Below are 18,242 nucleotides of genomic sequence, written 5' to 3'. Positions count from 1 at the left end.
CAAATTTTACAAGTTATATAAAATTTGTTAACATCTGTTTTAAGATACATAACGTTTACTTATGACATGCTAAGGCTCAATGAGAGCACCCAAGAAGGGGTTATATCTGCCTTAGAATATTCTGGAAACTACCTATTCTTGCATCCTCTTTTCAAAATATTCCTAAATAGGTCACTATGAGGAAAGCACCACCTCCACCTCGTCTCTTGCCAGCATTTGCACCATCGTGCAAAGCTGCCCACTCATTTCAGAGCTGCCTTCTGCTGCTCTGCCCACCCACCACTGGAGAATCTGTAGCATGACTTGACAACTCTTGCCCTCACACCTGATCACTCCAAAGGTCCCAGGTTATGCCAGCCAAGCTCCTTCGAAGAGCACAACAGCACACGGGCAAATGCTCAGTTCAGTGCCATCCAATCTGCCTTCCAACAAGCTTTCCAGGGAACGTCCCCAGATAAAAAGCTAAGAGCTTTCTCCAGAGAGACCATATTTAACTCCCAAGCAAGTACTGGCAACGCCAAGGGCAAGCAAGAATCATCCTCTTGCCATTCAAACCTGAGAAAAAGTCGACCTGCAGATGGACCATTCAAGCAATACACGCCAGGTCTAAGACCTTTAAGGCAAAGTTGCCAACCATTTGGGAAGGGACCATATTAATTCATAACACATGTTTTTCTTTGGGTCTGCAAAGCTTTTTAAAATTTTAAATTAATTGCTACTATTTCAAAAACTAGGAAATTTTGTATAAAATCTGGATTTTGAACGTTCCTCTCCCAAAATCAAGATAATCAAGGCAAACAATAGGTTGGAGTTAAACAGAAGCAGACCAGCCAGGCTCCAGGTCACCATCCTCACTGCCTGCTCAATGTTCCTTCAATATGAGCAGGGAGTTCCTGAGCACCTGCTATTTGCCAGGCAGTGTCCAAAACACTGAGGACACCAAAGGAGATAAACAGGACTGGAAATTATCACACAGCCGTATCTGCTAAGAAGGGAATTTAACTGAGTAACACAAAGGATTCTGTTTCAGGGAAGATGGAGTAGATATACTTTTCCCTAGTCCTCCCACTAACTCCAACTAAAAACCCTGGCCATTATATAAAACACAGACATAAGGAGACCTCGGAAGGTAGAGAAAAGAAGGCATACTGGCTAGCAACCTCAGGACCCAAGAAGTGACACAGTTGTGAGTTTCCTGAGTTATCTTTTCCCCTCACCTATCCAAGACTTGGAGCTGAAGAGCCAGCAACCTAGAAACACTAACAGATACGGGGGGAAAAAAGCTCCAATAAAGGCTTGCTCTGTCTAGCCAAAGGACTGGGCAAGGGGCAGCCTAGCAAGACAGAAAATTAGATAACAACCACTTCAATCCAGCTCCACTCCAAACACCACAGAAAAACTGTGGTCCCACCCCCACCCACACCAGGAAAGGATGAGAGAGGAGCCTAGACTTCCACCTTACCAGGCTGTAATGAGGCGACCCAACTCTAACCCCACATCCCCTGGGGTCGTGCCAGAGAAGGCCAAGTAGGGAGCTGGGACTTCATCCCCAGCAAGCAGTAAAACCCCCGCCTCATTCTCACCTTTGGGGTCACTGGAGACCATGTAGGGGCCTCAACTTCCACTCCCACAGGCAGCAATGAGGCGTCTCTCCCCTCCCTGCTAGGGTAGTGTCAGAGGAGGCCTAGTGGGGAGCCAGAACTCCTACTCCCACCCAGTAGGAAGGAGGTGCCCCCACTTTGAATGTCAACAGTCTGAGTGGGGAACCTGGACATCGACCCCCACCTGGACGTAACAAGGCGGCACCACGGCCTTCCCCTGCCAGAGAGGTGGCAAAGAAAGCCAGTCAAAGCAGCTACTCTAAATAAGATCCAGATCTCATCAAATAATACTTGAAATGCCCAGGTTTCAATGAAAAGATCACCAATATGCCAAGAACCAGGAAGATCTCAAACTGAATGAGAGAAGACAATCAATATATGTCAACAAGTTTATAGAACCATTAAAATTATCTGTCAAAGATTTTAAATGAGCCAATAAGCAATTATGAACATGCTTGAAACTAATTAAAAAAATAGAAAGTCTCAGGAAAGAAATAGAAAGTTTTAGCAAAGAAATAGATGATACAAAGAACAACTAAATCAAAATTGCAGAACTAAAAAATATAATAGCTAAAATTAAAAAGTCAACCTGAAATTCAACTGTAGAATGTAAGAGATAGAGAAAAGAATCAGTGATCTAGACGACAGAACAATAGAAATTACCCAATTTGAACAACAGAGAGGAAATAAACTTTAAAAAAAAAAAAGAATAGAGCTCAGGGACGTGTGGGACCATAACAAAAGATCTAATATTCACGTCATCAGAATCCCAAAAGGAGAGAAGAGGGCAGAGCTAAAAAAGCACTAGAATAAATAATGGCTGAAAACTTCCCAAATTTGGCAAAAGATATAAACCTACAGATTCAAGAAGCTAAGCAAATCCCAAAAAGGATAAAGCAAAAGAAATCCACACCAGGACACATCAGGGTCAAACTTCTAAAAACTAAAGACAAAGAAAGACTCTGGAAAGCAGTGAGAGGGATCTGACACCTTGCCTATAGAGGAAAAACAATTCAAATTACAGCACATTTCTCAACAGAAATCACAGAGGTCAGAAGAAAGTGGCATGATATTCAAGTGCTGAAAGAAAAGAACCATCAACCCAGAATCCTACATCCAGAGTAAATATCCTTCAGGGATGAAGGAGAAATCAAGACATTCTCAGATGAAGAAAAGCTGAGAGAATGTGTAGCCAGCAGACCCACCCTAAAAAGAATGGATAAAGGAGTTTCTCTAACCAGAAAGGAAATCCTAAAAGAAGTCACTCTGGAACTTTGAGAAGGAAGAAAGAACAGAGTGAACAAGAATGTGGGTAAACAGAATAGACTCCTTCTCTTGAGTTTCCTAAACTGAAATGTTTCTAAATGTAAACAGAGGAAATATTTAACAGTGATGTTATAAGTGGGGGAGGATAATGAGACACAAAGGCAGATAGGTTTTCTGCATTTCACTGGAACCAGTAAAATGAAGACACCAGTAGACTGTGATAAGTCTTTTATATAGCATGTAATGCCTAGAACAGCCACTGAAAATGCTATAAAAAAAGAGACACTCAAAAAACACTATATATAAATCAAAATGGAACTCTAAAAATGTTCAAGTAACACACAGGAAGGCAGGGGGAAAATATGCAAAAAATAAAACACAGAGAGAACAAACAAAAAGCAAAAAGAATTAAATGAAAGCCTTTATCCTTAACATATAAATAATTACATCAAATGTAAATGGTCCAAATATACCCCAAAAAAACCAGACTAGCAGAGTGGATTAAAAAGTATGACCTAACTATATGCTGTTTGCAAGAAACTCATTTCAAACATAGCAATATAGGCAGGTTGAAAGTAAAAGGATGAAAAAATTTTTATCATGAAAACATTAAACAAAATAAAGTAGGATTGGCTATATTAAATTCAGGTAAAGTAGACGTCAGAGCAAAGAATATTACCAAAGCCAGAGAGGGACATTATATAATGGTAGTGGATTAAAAAGGGTAAATCCACACATAGACATAGCAACCCTAAATGCGTCTGTACCAAACAGCAGAGCTGCAAACTGTGCAAAGCGAAAACGGACAGCAGTGAAAGAGGAAACAGACAAATCTACAATGATATTTGGAGATTTCTCCCAACAATTAATAGAACCAGACAAAAAATCACTAAGAATAAAGAAGAATTCAACCCTATTGACCAACAGGACCTAATCAATATTTATAGAATACTCCACCCAACAATAGCAGATACACATTGTTTTCGAGTACCCACAGAACACAGGCCAAGACAGACCATATCCTGAGCCGTAAAGTGACCTCAACAAATTTTTAAAAATTGAAATTAGACAGAGTGTGTTCTTTAATGATAATGCAGTCAAACTAGAAATCAGTAACAGGAGGATAACAGGAAAAATTCCAAACACTTGGAAACTAAAAGGCATAATTCTAAATAATCTGTGGATCAAAGAGAAAGTCTCAAGAGAAGTCAAAAAGTACACTGAAGTGAATGGAAATTACAATATGACACATCGAAATTAGCGACACAACTAAAGCAGAGCTGAGAGGGAAATATATACCATTCATGCACACAACAGAAAAGAGGAAAGACCTCAAATCAATAATCTGATTTCCCTCGAGAACACAGAAAAAGAAGAAAAAAAACCCAAGCAAGCAACGAAGAAGGAAGCAGAATGATAAGAGCAGAAATCAACGAAATTTAAAACAGCAAAACAACACAGAAAATGAAACAAAGAGCTGGTTCTTTGAAAAGATCGATAAAACTGACAGACCTCTGGCAAGACTGACAAAGAAAAAAAGAGAAGACACAAATTACCAAAATCAGGAATGAAAAAGGGGATGTTACTATGGATCCTGCAGACACCAAAAAAGACAATAAGAGAATACTATGAATAATTCTCCACACATTTATTTGATAACTTAAATGAAATGAGCCAATTCCTTGAAAAACACAAACTAACGAAACTCCCAAATGAGAAACCTCCCAGCCCAGAAGGATTAGAAAATTCCACTAAATGTCTAAAGAATTAACACCAGTTCTACACAAGCTCTCCCAGGAGGCGGAGTAAGAGCGGACACTTCCCAATTCATTTTATTAAAGTAGTATTACCTGATATCAAAACTACACAAAGACAGTACGAAAAAAAAGAAAACTAAAGACCAATATCCCTCACGAATGTAGACACAAAAAACCCACGTCAAAATAGTAAATAGAAAGCATATACATTTAAAAAGAAATGCACATGATGACCAAGTGCATTTATTCTAAGGATGGAGAGCTGGTTCAATTCTCAAAAATCAATTAATGTAATCCACCATATTAACAGGCTAATGAAAAATTATGTGATCGTATCAACTGACGTAGAAAAAGCAGCTGACAAAATTCAACATTCATTCACTATAAAAAGACTCAGAAAAAAATATAGAGGTGAACTTCCTGAATGTGATACAGAATATCTACCAAAAAACCTACAGCTAACATTATACACTCATGCATCACATAACAACATTTCAGTCAACGCTGAAGCACATATACGATGGTGGTCCCATGAGATAGCGCCATAGAGCCTAGGCGTGCAGAGGCTATACCATCTAGGTTTGTGTAAGTGCACTCTATGATGTTCACACGACAAGAGATGCCGAACGACTCATTTCTCAGAATGCAGCCCCATCATTAAGCGATGCATGACTGTACTTAACAGTGACAGACTGAATGGTTTCCCCTAAGATGGGGAGCAGGCAAGGATTCCACTTTCCTCACTCTTATTCAAATAAGGCCTGGTAATTGGTTAGGGGGTTCCTGCAGCCATGCAGGCAAGAGGCAGTGGCCGGGACCAGGATATCAGCAGCAGAGATAGAGGGATGTAAATAGATTAGGGATCTATTTTAAAAACGGAACCAAGAGGAAGGACTTTCTGATGAAGCAGAGAGGAGGGAAAGAAAAAAATCAAAGATGAATCTTCATTTTCATTTTGTTTTACTTGAGCATCAGAGCACATGTTGGTATGGTTTACTGAGATAGAGACCACCAGCAGAAAAACAAGTTGGGGTGGAGGAGAGTTCAGTTTTGCACATCTCAAGTCTGGGAGCCTTTTAGATATCTAAGGGGAAAGCGGATGTAGGCAGGCAGTTGTATAAGTTTCTTAGGGGTCTTACTCAGGAGGAGAGTCTGGGCCAGAAATATGATTTAAAGAACAGTCAATGTATAGACTGCATGTAAATCTGTGAGGCAGGATAAGACACTTTGGCAGAGGGGAAGCTAAAAAAAGAGGAGGTGTCCAAGCCAGAGCCCTGGGGCGCTCCAGGATTTAGAGTTCAAGGGACTGAGAAGGAGCCTTTAAAGGAGGTCTGAAGGAGCAGCCACTGAGGCCAGAGGGAAAGGAGCAAGCGCTGTAGGCAGGGAACAGTCCTCTGGGTCACAGGCCACTGAGAGGCAGGTGGGGAAGTGACCATCAGATGCGGCAGCTTGGAGGTCACTCACGACCTAGAGCGGCGGAAAAGCCAACTGGAACGGGCTGAGAAGAGACGGGAGATGAGAAACCAACAGCTTTCTCAAGACATCATGCTTTGAAGGGAGGGGAGGAAACAGGCCGGGGTGAAACTGCGTCTCAGGTGGAGCAAGGATTTTTTCCTTTCCTTTTCCAAGGTAGGCGACGCTAGAGAGAATGTCTATGTGCCGATGGGAACGATCCAGGAATAAAGAAAGTGCAGTGCAGAAGAGAGCTGCAAGAACAGGAGCAGAATCCCGCAGACAATGAGAGGAGACGGGTTGGAAGCACAGCGGAGAGCCCAGCCAGGCGTGCGCCGTCCTTGTCACAACAGGAGAAAGAGGAACCCACGGGTTAGCCAACAGGTCCCTCCGGACTTTGGAACTGTGGCCCACAAGGAAGCAAGGACGTGGCCATGGATGATGAGATAAGACTCAGGTATCAGGTTCAGCAGGGAGGACCCAAGTCGTCCAGCCTGAAACAGCAGCAGCTTCCACCACTGATGGCTGATGTGAGCAGGCAAAGCACTGGGTGGTACCCGTGTTTGAGAAACACTCACCCAATACTGGGGGACAGACATCATCATCCACTGCGTTAGAAAAAGTCAGAGGAGAAACAGGGGGCACAGGAAGGTCGCTGCTGCTGGTGCTGGGGTAAAACCATGTGGGGTTGACCCTGGGAATGGCAAGGGGAGAACTCACTGGGAAGGTATTCCCAGAAGAACTACAATAGTTAGAAGTGCAACAACGCCTGCCTAATCCTACCCCTAGTGCTGCTCCCAGAACCTTCCCCCAGTTCAACACTTCCCCAGGTTTCTATTGAAAAGCAAAACCTAACTATCCACGTTTCGCTGATGTAGCATCTCCATAATATAGTCACCTAATATTTAGCCAAATAAAGTAGTGTGTGTATCAGTTCTGCTTATTGGCAGTTTTATTTTCTGGGTAGAGCATGCCAATAATAGCTCCCCCAAATACACACTGAAACCGGGAAACAGTTAGCCATTGATGATTAGGTAGCTGGCAACTGAAGTTTTTTCCTTTTTTGCAATTACTGATTATAGCTTTTAGCTGTTCTCCTGCCCATTGTTAACTGGTTGTTTAGGCAACAGGCTATCTGACTCCCACTAGGTGCCCACAGGCACATCTCCCTGGAGTCTGGGTCACCGTGGAAACAGGTGTTTGAGCTGTTTTTCAGGAATTAGGACCCCCTTGCCCAGTTCAGGCTAAGTGAGACCACCAATCCATCAACTGCACCCACGCAGATGCCTGATAAGTGACCTTTTGAGGTCACGAGGTTACGAACTCCACCTTCAGATCATGCTAATGTCGCCATTTTGTGAGCACACATCCTGTGAAGAGGCATGGATTCTGACTATGCTTGTGCAGATCAGCAATCACCTCACCTCTCCTCACCTCCAGTCATCTATCTCCACATTTCAGACGACCTTGCCCCCCTACTCCATAAATATCCCTGAGTCCCCATTTTTGGGGAGGCGGATTTGAGACTCATTCTCCCGCTTTCTTGCTTGGCTGCCTTGTAATTAAACCCTCTCTCTGCTGCAATCTTGTCATCTCGGTGTTCGGCTTTCCAGGCAACAGGCAAAAAACAAACCTGGTTCCATAATATCATGATACACCCCTCCCCCCACTTAACTTTAGGAAATAAAACTTCCATTTGATTTGTTAATAAAGCTGAAAAATTAATCCAAAAAAATAGCAAAAAAAAAAATCCCTTCTTTCAAATGCATTTTTAAGCTAAATTCCAAGTGATACCCTAAGTTGCATTTACCTGAGAGGAAAAAAAAAGTCACCAGAGGTAAGAAATGTTTGGGTTATACTGTGCCCTGCAGATATTAAAAAAATCAAAATCAATTTGGTTTGGAAGGGGAGCAGAATTTGTCCCCCCAAAATATGCCACTTTGGCATGAGGAGTATTTTGAGCTAAAGGTAATCAAAATCCAGCAGAGTCAGGAAAAAGCTCTTTACCTCCCCCTCAACTGCCTAAATTTACATTGGAAAAGGGGCCTGTACCAGGAAGAGAGCTATTATCAGAGATACCCAAGAAACTTACCTGCAAAACAGGGCAAGCTTTGTTTTCCAAACATCTCCTCTGCCTTCCTTGGAGGGGCTTTCCTCCCCATTGTGCCCCCAAATCCCCACTCCTCTCCCCAGCTCAGGGCATTATATAAGCTTCAATTACCCAGCTGCCTTTCAAGTCTCATATCTTTGGGGCTCCTGTACGTACAAAATTAAATTTGTTTTTCTCCTGTTAATCTGTCTTATATCAATTTGATTATTAGACCAGCCAAAGAACCTGGAAAGGAAGAAGGGAAAATTTTTCTGCCCCTACAGTTTGAACATCTATTCTAGCACTTCAACTTAAAAAAAAAAAAAAAAAAAAAAAACCTGCATAGACTTATGGATTAACTTATTAAGCAATCTATATGGAAAGGAGCAAGAAAGTTTTAGCTTAATAGATTTTCTGACACGTCAAAGAGAAAATAATCAATCATTATGGATTTTGCAAAGTGCATTTTTTATCTTTCTCTCTAATGAGAAAATGAAACAAGAGCTGTTCATTGTCTCTCTAGAGAGTCTCATAATTTACAAAGAATATCCTTCTTTAAAGTGTTTACCCATAAATGCCCAGCCCGTGCAGTTCGTCAGTAAAGGGAAAATGGGCCCCTCATCATTTTTCTGGTTAATGCATTAAAAGAGAAAGGGGGGAAGTTACCCAAAAAAGCTGTGTTACCTTCCCACATTCCCTATTGTTGCTGGGTCACACCACATAGGTTAAAGGGCACTGTGACAAAAGGGCAAAAAGAAATAAATTTAACACAAAGTCCACAACTGTTAAGACTATCTAGTGTCATCAGTATATGGTTAGTTTGGGGGAGGGAAGAAGAAAAAGAGGAATGATGAAACCGTCCTCTAGACTTTTATGGGACAAGGAAGGAGGCCCCTGGAAGTCCAGAAAGAGAAAGAATACGGCATTCTCAGTGTCCAGGTGAGAGCAAGCACAGCAGCGGCGTAAACGCCCTGTACCAACGGTACCTGCTGTCCAGAAAACTTCTATGAAATAAGTCTGATTAATGCAAATCAATGAATGGTAACAATGTAATTACAGTAAGTTATATTTTTACTGATTAGGTACCACCTTTAACAGGAAGCCATGTGCCATCTCTAAGCTATTTGTATTTCTCTCTAAAGACTCGAGCCGTACCTCGACCAGCTGAAGAGTAAAACACCCCATTAAAAAATCTTTTCAAGAGAAAAAAGGGATTTAATTATGAACTTGGGATGCTTGGGTTCTAGTCCCAAATGCTGAAGGAAAGAAACAATTAAATTTTGTTATTAACTCAGCTTGTGCTTTTCTCATTTTACTTTATTTCTTCCTTTTGGTCTTGGTCCCCACGTGCCACCAAAATGACGCATATGGGTTTACAGTTCTTCATCCTCTGTAAAGTAAGAGGATATTTTTTTTCCCTCAGAGACAGGTAAGGCATCAAGAAAGAAGGACCAGTTAACCAGGAGGTTATAATTATTTTACCTTTCCCGTCATTGAGAAAAATCATCTCAGTTTGTCACAGTCCTGGTTCCCTTATTTGTAAAAGATCCACTTTATGGTCTTTGTCTTTCTCTGAAATACTTTAAGTGAATTACTTAAGAATTTCAAAACTGAGAGATACACACACATACACACATACTTTATTGAGATATAATTCACCCAATAAAGTGTGCAATTCAATGGTTTTTAGCATATTCACCGAGTTGTGCAACCATCACCACAATCAATTTTAGAACACAGACACAGCGTCTAAATCCTTTAACCCATCATGCAGGAGAAAAACTAAGGCCTAGACAGGTGAAGTCACGTTCCCAAGGTCACAGAGCTGGTCAGCGGCAGAGCCAGACCTGGATCCCTGAGAATTACTAAGCCATCTAGGACTCGTCCAGGACTCTCTTGCCCCCACCCTGGGAACCTTCTACGTGAATTAAAACCTGCTGTTAAAATGTTGTCTGCGAAAAACAGCTGGCATTTTTTATCATCCTGCTCCCTCTTATATTAAACCCAGTCTAATTTTCTCCCCAAATCTGTTGCACTGCAAGATTTCTTAGAAAGACTTCGAAAACAAGATAAAAATGTGTCTGTTGGGCACTTTGACCACAAAATGCGGTTTGTAAGCTCAGAGAGAAGCTGCGATGTCTTTCTTTTCAGATAAATGCACAGAGGATTTCAGCTCATGCAAAAAAAGACTAAATTAGACCCTCTGCTCATTTCGTTTTTAATGAACTGATTATGGGCAGTTAAACTAAACCACCTCATCACTAGCATAATTTTTTATTTCAACCATTCACTCTGGTTAGTGGTCAGAAACCAACTTGAATCATCCAAGGCCTTATGTCTTGGTCATCTCTGAGATTTATGCCTAGGAAGTCCAAACCCATAAAGAAAATTTTCGAAAAAGGTTAGCTCTCTGCCAGGGCCAAGGAAGCCAGTGTAACAGGAAGAGCCGGACTGCCCAGACCACAGGGACACCCAGCCTCCGGCCACCCAAGATGAGGGCATCCTCAGTTCTCAGCCCACAGCAGCACCTGCCAACTGCTCCCACCTTGACCCGCTCCCCTCTGGGTTTCCAAGACACTCTTCTCTCTCTTGCATCCTAATAGTTCTCTCCTTCCTGTGCTCTCCCACCCAAAAAGTTTCACTTATTCAGTCAACATTTGAGTGGCCACTGCTTCTCAAGTACTGGGCTAGACACTGTCCCTAAATGTGGGTACTCCCCAGGGTCCACGCTGGGCATGTCCTGACTTTCATTTGCACATAATTATATTTTTAAATCTCCATTTAGGCTGGAAAGCCCAAAAACTCTGTAGCTCCAGTCTCGGCCTCACCCCCTGCGCCCCAGGTCAGGATATGTTCCTGACCCAGGCCAGTGATGTCTGAACGTCCCACAGACCCCCTCAAAGTGCCCAGGGCTGGCAGGGAATCAGCCAACTCCCGGGTCACCTAACTTGCTCCTCCCCCAGGCTCCCTGTCACCCTGAAGAGCACCACTGTCCACCCAGTGGCCCCAGCTGGAAAAAGGCCTGGTGCAGTCTCTCCCTGGGAAGGGTGTGAGCAAGGGGACAGAGGCATCTTTCAGGGGGACTGAGGCTGGAAGAGGAGAACCTTCTAATTCCAGCTGCTTTTCAGGGGCCGATTTGTGGGAGAAGCCGGATGAGACCTCCCCACAAATGTGGGTTCTCGATGAAATCTGTCCAAGCTAGTTCTAGCAAAATTAGGGAGCTGGAGGTCGTGAGAGACTAGCGCAACAGATCCAGGGGTGCATGTGTGAGACGGGTTTTAGGATGTGAGCTCTGCCATGGCTAGAAGAGACTGCAATCTTGGAATACAAATTTGCTTGTCGTCAACACACACACACACACACATCGATTTCACGCTCCCCCGCCTGTTTTCCTGTTTTCCTCTGCTCCAAGGCCATTCCTCCTTGCCTCTCACACCCCAGCCACAATTCCTCCTCATACTTAATTCTCAACTGACGCGTCTCCTCCCCCTCCGGGACGCCTTCCCTGACGCCCCTACGGTGTGAGCTGCCATCCTCCGTGCGCGGAGGTGTGTCTGACACTGTTTGTTTACGTGTCTGTCTCGGCGTTTCCCCAACACACGGGCAGCCCTCTGAGAGCAGGAGCCTGGTGCCCAGCCCCGGGCCGACAGCGGGAAGGCGGCGGGGAGCCCCAGCCCGGGGGCGGGGCGCAGTCCAGCCGGTTCAGCTGGAGGCGCGCGCGGGGAGCGCAGCAGGGCCCAGACGAGCGCCGAGGACACAGCATCCCCGGATCCGCCCACGCCCGCGCGGCCGCCCCGAGGCGGCAGGACGAGCCCCCCCCCCCCCCCCCGGGACTCCCACCCAAAATGTCCTCCCTGTGGTCATCCTCCCTGTGACACTCCTCTCCGCGCGGGCAGGAGAGAGGCACCGAGCGGAGCCTCCAGGCCTCCGCACGCCCACCCTGTCCCCGGCGCCCGAGACCCGCGGCCCGCCACCTCTGCTCCCTCCCCGCAGAACCTCGAGGGTCGCCGCGGCTCGGGGTAGAGTGGGGCCGGGGGCTTGGGAGGAGGAGGAGGCGCCAAAAAGCGGAGGAGAGAGCAGGCGGCCCCTCTCCACCCCGCGCGCTCTTAGGCGGGAAGAAACTGAGGCCCAGGAGAGCCCCCCCCCCCCCAGGCGCCACAGCCCCCGGAGCCCTGGAGCCTCGGGGGAGCGCAGCCCCCTTGTCCCCCTCCCTCCCTCCCCTGAGCGTCCCTACCTGGCTGGCTTTGTGGAACTGCTTCTTCAGCCCCGCCATCGACATCGCGACTGCGCCCGGCCGGGCTGGATGGTCTCTGCGCTCGGCCGGGCCACGCGGCTGCGACGCGCTGGGGGAGCGGGCGCCGGGGCCGGTCCCCCAGAGGCTGGGCTCCGGCGGGCCAGCCTCCCACGGCCACGGCCACGGCCACGGCCACAGCCGCTGTCACACGCGCACACACGCGCGCACGCAGATGGCAACACTGCGTTCCAAAGCCCCTGCGCAGCCCATTGGCCAAGCCGGGGCGCTATGCAAATGAGGCCGCTGGGGCCGCCCACGCGGCATTGTTGCGTGGAGACCTGGAGGACCGGAGAGGCTGGGAAGATGGGCCTGGGATGCGGGGCGTGGAGGTGTCCCCGAGTCGGGAGAGCAGAGCCACACGGGGCTTCTTGCTGGGTGTAGGATGAGCTGCGTCTGGCTTCACGATTGCCCCTGGGTGGGGAGAGAGGGATCACGTTTCTCTGCTTCTGCTGAGAAATCTGCTTTGCTTTCGGGCAACATCGCCTCCCTCTGGCGCGTGCTGGGTAGGTTTATGTTTTAAGAAAGGGACGCTCCGAATTACGCCTGGGGAGAGAGAAATGCAACATGACAGAGGACCTGCGGTAGGAGGCAGTGGTCTGTGGGCGGCCGGGCTGTTTTTTCTTTCCCCGCGCGGTGTTCTGGGTACAATGTGCCCAAATGATTTCGGTCCTCTAGGAGCCCAAGAGTTATTGGGTAATTTATTAATAAATACGTTCTCGCCTCCATAGAGCGCTGAGCGCGCTGTCGGCTGCGTTAAGAGCAACTATCTCCAAGGAGCTGTAAACAGCGCGCTGGACCCCGGAGGGGAATTCACCAGACGAGGGCCCCAGCTCCTTTGGTAACTCCTACCAGTTGTGTCAGGTACAGAGCATCGTTTTGCACAGGGGCCAGAAGTCTAGGACCCACAACCGAGACCCAGCCGGGGGCCTGGAGCATCCCGTTGATCTTCGTGTCAGAGCTGCCCCCAACAGGTCAGCATCTTCGCTGAATCTGGCCTCCACAGGGCTCCCAAGAAACTACAACCCACCCTTAGCAACGCTTAACACTGAAAGAAACATCTTCCTCCTCCAGTGTCTACCTAAGAGAAAGAAGCTCCTCTTTCTGGGCCCTCAACAGATACCATTAGGGATGACCAAGAGTCCCGGTTTCCCTCTGACTCTCCCCATTTACCCCTGTTCCCCAGCGTCCCCTCCTGGCATCCTGCGTTTCTCCAGGACAAAGTCACACAGCCTCTCCTTTGCCATTAGCTCCCAACTCCTTTATCCCTGGCTCCATCCTAGTGAGGATTGGGCCAGTAACTATACCTCCCTGAGGCTCAGTGTCCTCACTTTCCTTAGAGGGTGTGGACAGGAGCATCATTCCTCTGATATGGGAGAAAATTAATGTACTTAGTGGAGGAGAGAAAGGCGGCCATCCCCAGAGATAGTTAGTTTGACTTGAGTGAGTGCTGTGGGCTTGACTGGCCTGGGAATAGCTGATGCCAGCCACAGATAGGTGACTAGAAGGTGTGAGCTGGGTCAGAATAGCATAGCAAGATGACCTGTCCACACAGCGGAACCCCACTCAACAGCAGGCTCTACCCTGGGGTAACAGCTACACTCAGGCAGAGGCAGCTGGGGTCCCAGACTGGGATTGGGGTCCGCCTTGTCCTGGGCTGGTTCAGGGCAGCCTGGAAGGTCCTCACTGCCTTTTATCTCCATATCCAAGAGTTGTTTAAATAGCAGAGACTTGAAGAAATTTCTCCCTAAAGCAATCTGGCTCTGTGCCTTTTGGGAAGGAGGTGATTTTTTTTTAATAACTTTTTTGCATTTTTTTTCCATGGTTGATAGTATATTCAAGTCTCCTACTTCAGTTAATGTTGGTAATTTATCTCTTCATTTAATCGAGTGTAACGTTGTACATCATATTCTCATAACTTTGAAACTTCAGAATCTTTCATATACATTTTTCCTTTATAAAAGTACTTGTGATTTTTCTTAATTTTTTTCAGTGATTAGACTATTTGGAGGTTTGCCAATTTTACTGGTCTTTTAAAACACTTCTTGAATTGACTCATAATTGCTATAGCTTTTTTCTCTCATTAATTTCTGTCTTTATTCTATATTCTTTCTTCTGTTTTGTTCAAGAGATTGAAGTTATTAACAACAGAAACTGACCCTGGTTAACATGAGCTGGAAAAGAATGTGTTGGAGAAGGACATCAGGCAGCCCAGAGATTCAGAGGGGCATAGGGGACCAGGGGAGAGAATGAGCAGGAACTAGGAATCTGAGTGGTCAGATCCCCAGCAGGTCCAGGACCAGTTTGTTGGATGTGCTGGCTCCACCCCTGAATGCTGGCTGTGGCTACCAGAGTAAGGGCTAAGCTGTTCTCTGCTTCTTTCACTGCTACCTGGAAGTCCCGGGGGGGACAGCATCTGATTGGTTAAGTTAGATGATACGCCAGGCCCTAGATATCTAAGATGCACACCATGGTGGATTTCCCTAATACATAGGAAGATGCTTCAGATGCTAGGCAGCCAAAAAATTCTAAAACCAAGAGCCACACAGATGCCCATTAAAGTTTATTTGGGGATTCCTTAATCTTTCCAGCTGAATATGTGGTATATTTATTTTTATTCTTTCTGGTTTTATAATCAGCACAGATAAAACTATGAATCCACCCCACCCCCCACGTGTGGCTTTGATTTCACACTTTGTTTTCATTAAGTAATATACTTCTTCTGGTTATTTCCTAAATAAACTTGTAACGGCTGTTTTAACTTCCTCTTTGATCCAAATGTTATTCAGGACAGTTTTTTAAAATTTCTTCTAGGTGGTTTGATTTCTTTTATTCATTGTATATTAAATTCTAGACCTCAGGTATTATTGTCAAACAACATGTCCTGAAGTTTTTTATATAGCCCAGTGTGTTAAATTTTATAAATGTACCACAGAGGTTTGAAATAACGCACATTCTCAGTTTCCAGGGTCCAGTTTTTCAGTTTAATCTGTAACGGGAGCCCACATTCCACCGAAGCTCCTGGCTCGGAGGGAGATTGCAAATTCATGCCAGCTGGAGCCACATGGGTCAGCTCCGGGCTTGTCCTTCATGTTGCCGTCACCCCTCCAGTGACACAAGGGCCCACAGCTCCTCCATCTGTTTAGCGAGGGAGTAGGCAGATGTCTTGGCCCCTTCATCAGAGTTGTCTACATGGGATGAAACCGATTGGAGAGTCTTGAGGCGCAGACAAGCATCACTCTAAACCGAAGGCTCCTGGGCATTTGGTGGTCTTCCCAGGTGGGTGACAAGAGGGATGCTGTGGTTGTCTCTAGCACTCTGGACGGATGGCCCATGTGCTGGCAGAGGTCTGGGTGTTCTCCTACGTTCCTTTCCTTGTGGTCCTTGGTTCTCACCTCCCTTTCCCTTCCCTGGTCCACAGAGCGCTAAGCTAGTATGCACTGACATCTCTCTGTCTTGTGCGTGGGCCAGCTTTTGAATCTAGTGTTTGCAGTCCTTGCATCTGGTCCTGCAGTGAGTCACTCACATCCCTCTCTGTGTGGACTGGAGCAGAAGACCCCTGGGGAGGGAATGGAAGAGGAAGAAAGCATACTGGTCGATGTCTCCAAATATTATCCCATCTCACTTCGTAAGTCAAGTCTTCCGAGCTTATCATTCAGATGCTCTGTGTCCTGGTTTTTCCTACTCTGCTTATCAAAGTCTGAGGGAGATTGTCCACAGTCTCTTGCTTCAATTTTGATTATGTCTGTTGTTCCCTCTATTTGGGAGCTTATCTTTAAATATTTTAGTCCTATGCTATTCTGCCTATGTGACGACTGTCATATCTTCCTGTGGGCTGAAATTTTATCCATAGAAAATAACATATTTTGTCCTACTTATGTCTTTTTGCTTCTATTTTACTTTGTCATATCAATTTTTGTATCCCTCCTGTTTTCGTATGTGCTTCATATGGCCTAATTTGTCCTTTTTTTTCCCAGCTTTATGGAGATATATTGACGTATAATGTTATGTAAGTTTAAGGTGTACAATATGATGTGATACATGTATGTATTGTGAAATGATTACCACAATAGGGTTAGTTAACACCTCCATCACCTCACTTAATCACCTTTATGTGCGTGTGGGAAGAACATTTAAGATCTACTCTCTTAGCAGCTTTCATGGATAGGTCCTTTATTTTTGACCTTTCATTTTGTTTTAGATGTGTGCTCTTATAAAAAGAATAAAATCTAATTTTGTTTTGGATCCAAAATATGTCTTTGCCTTTTCCTAGATAGATTTAAAGCATTCATGTTTATTATGAAAAAGATATATTTGGTCTTAGTTTTGTCATTTTATGGCATATTATCTGTTTTTGTTTTCCCCTTCCAATAGTCCTGCTATCATTCATATCTATTTGTCACTAAACTAAAGATTTTCCTTGCTTTTTCTTCCCCTTTGCTTTAGGAAATTATACACCCAATTTTTACTCAACCAGAGGTTACCTTTGTCCTATAAAATATTTGGACATATGTCCTCTATGAACATCAATAAATAAACATTGTGCAGAAGCCACAGCATGACTAGAATGAGCATGGCCAGGACACATGAACTGGGGTCACCTTGTCACCTGCTTTGACGGTGACCACCTCGTGCTCTGGCCCCAGCCATCTGGGAAGCCTCCAGCAGAGACCAGAGGGGTCCAGTTTCCTTTGTCTGAAGCAGCAAGTGAGCCCGTTTAAGACTGGGGTGCAGGGTGTTGGTTTTAAGTCAAGGAAGCAAAAATGGAGAAAAGACAACTTAAACAGAAATTTTGAGGTAAAAGAATAGTGAAATGACTTTAAATTCAAAATAAAAGTTTTCATAAGTGTGTATTTTTCATTATCCAATAACAGAGAAAATTTGGAAACTATTCAAGAGTAAAAAGGAGGAAAAATTATCTTTGGAACCACCATTAAAACAATTGCTCTTAGCATTTTGTCATAATCTTCTTTTATAGTCTTTTTCCTAGGCACAATTTAAACATAGTAGGGTTATGACTGGACACGCTACTTTATTTTCTTCTTTGTTCTCTTAACTACATGAGCATTTTCTATATTGTCTAGACTTCACACACGTAATTTTTTTTTTTTTAGATTGGGCCTGACCTAACATCTGTTGCCAATCTTTTCTTTTTTTCCTTCTTTTCCTCAAAGTCCCCCAGTACACAGCTGTATGTTCTAGTTGTAAGTTCTTCTAATTATGCTATGTGGGACGCCACCTCAGCATGGCCTGACGAGCAGTGCTGTGTGGGTGCCCAGGATCCAAACCGGCGAAACCCTGGGTCCCTGAAGCAGAGCGCACGAACTTAACCACTTGGCCACGGGGCCAGCCCCACACACATCATTTTCATGACAACTTAATGACTAATTATGTAGACATGTCAAATTATGTTTGATCATTTTCCATTATTACACATTTAAAGGTGTTTTTTCCCCCAAATTTGTCATGATTTATATAATGCTGCATTAAACATCTTTTTCCACATCAGGATCTCCTTCTGTACTTAGGAATACTTCCTTAGAATAGATTCCCAGATGTAAAATTAGTGCATTGAAGATCTGAATAGTTCTAAGTGCAGACTGATAGATATGTAGCATAGTTATAATTGCTCCCACGATCCATGGTCATTAGAGAAGAGTCTTGTAAAAAAAAAAAAAGAAAGAAAGAAAGAGAAAGAGAAAAAAGTGCAAAGAAACATGGATTTGTACCTTCCATTTGCCTTGACTTCCATGTCATTGAACCTGTGGCCAGATACAAGCGCCAGA

At 44.7% G+C, this 18,242-nt stretch overlaps 1 protein-coding gene across 2 annotated transcripts in view; it reads right to left on the bottom strand.

The window, feature by feature from the left end:
* Positions 1 to 12,558, bottom strand: part of SH3GL3 (SH3 domain containing GRB2 like 3, endophilin A3) — a 125,944-nt gene extending 113,386 nt beyond the window's left edge. For both annotated transcript variants that reach the window (XM_046654306.1, XM_046654307.1), the window contains exon 1: positions 12,400 to 12,558. In XM_046654306.1, the coding sequence (XP_046510262.1) occupies positions 12,400 to 12,444 (45 nt within the window). In that variant the 5' untranslated portion in view covers positions 12,445 to 12,558. The remainder of the gene's footprint in view (positions 1 to 12,399) is intronic.
* Between the last annotated feature and the right edge of the window lie 5,684 nt (positions 12,559 to 18,242).

Source organism: Equus quagga, chromosome 2 (genome assembly GCF_021613505.1).
Source record: "Equus quagga isolate Etosha38 chromosome 2, UCLA_HA_Equagga_1.0, whole genome shotgun sequence".
NCBI lineage: Eukaryota > Metazoa > Chordata > Mammalia > Perissodactyla > Equidae > Equus > Equus quagga.
This window is presented reverse-complemented; position numbering and strand designations above follow the sequence as displayed.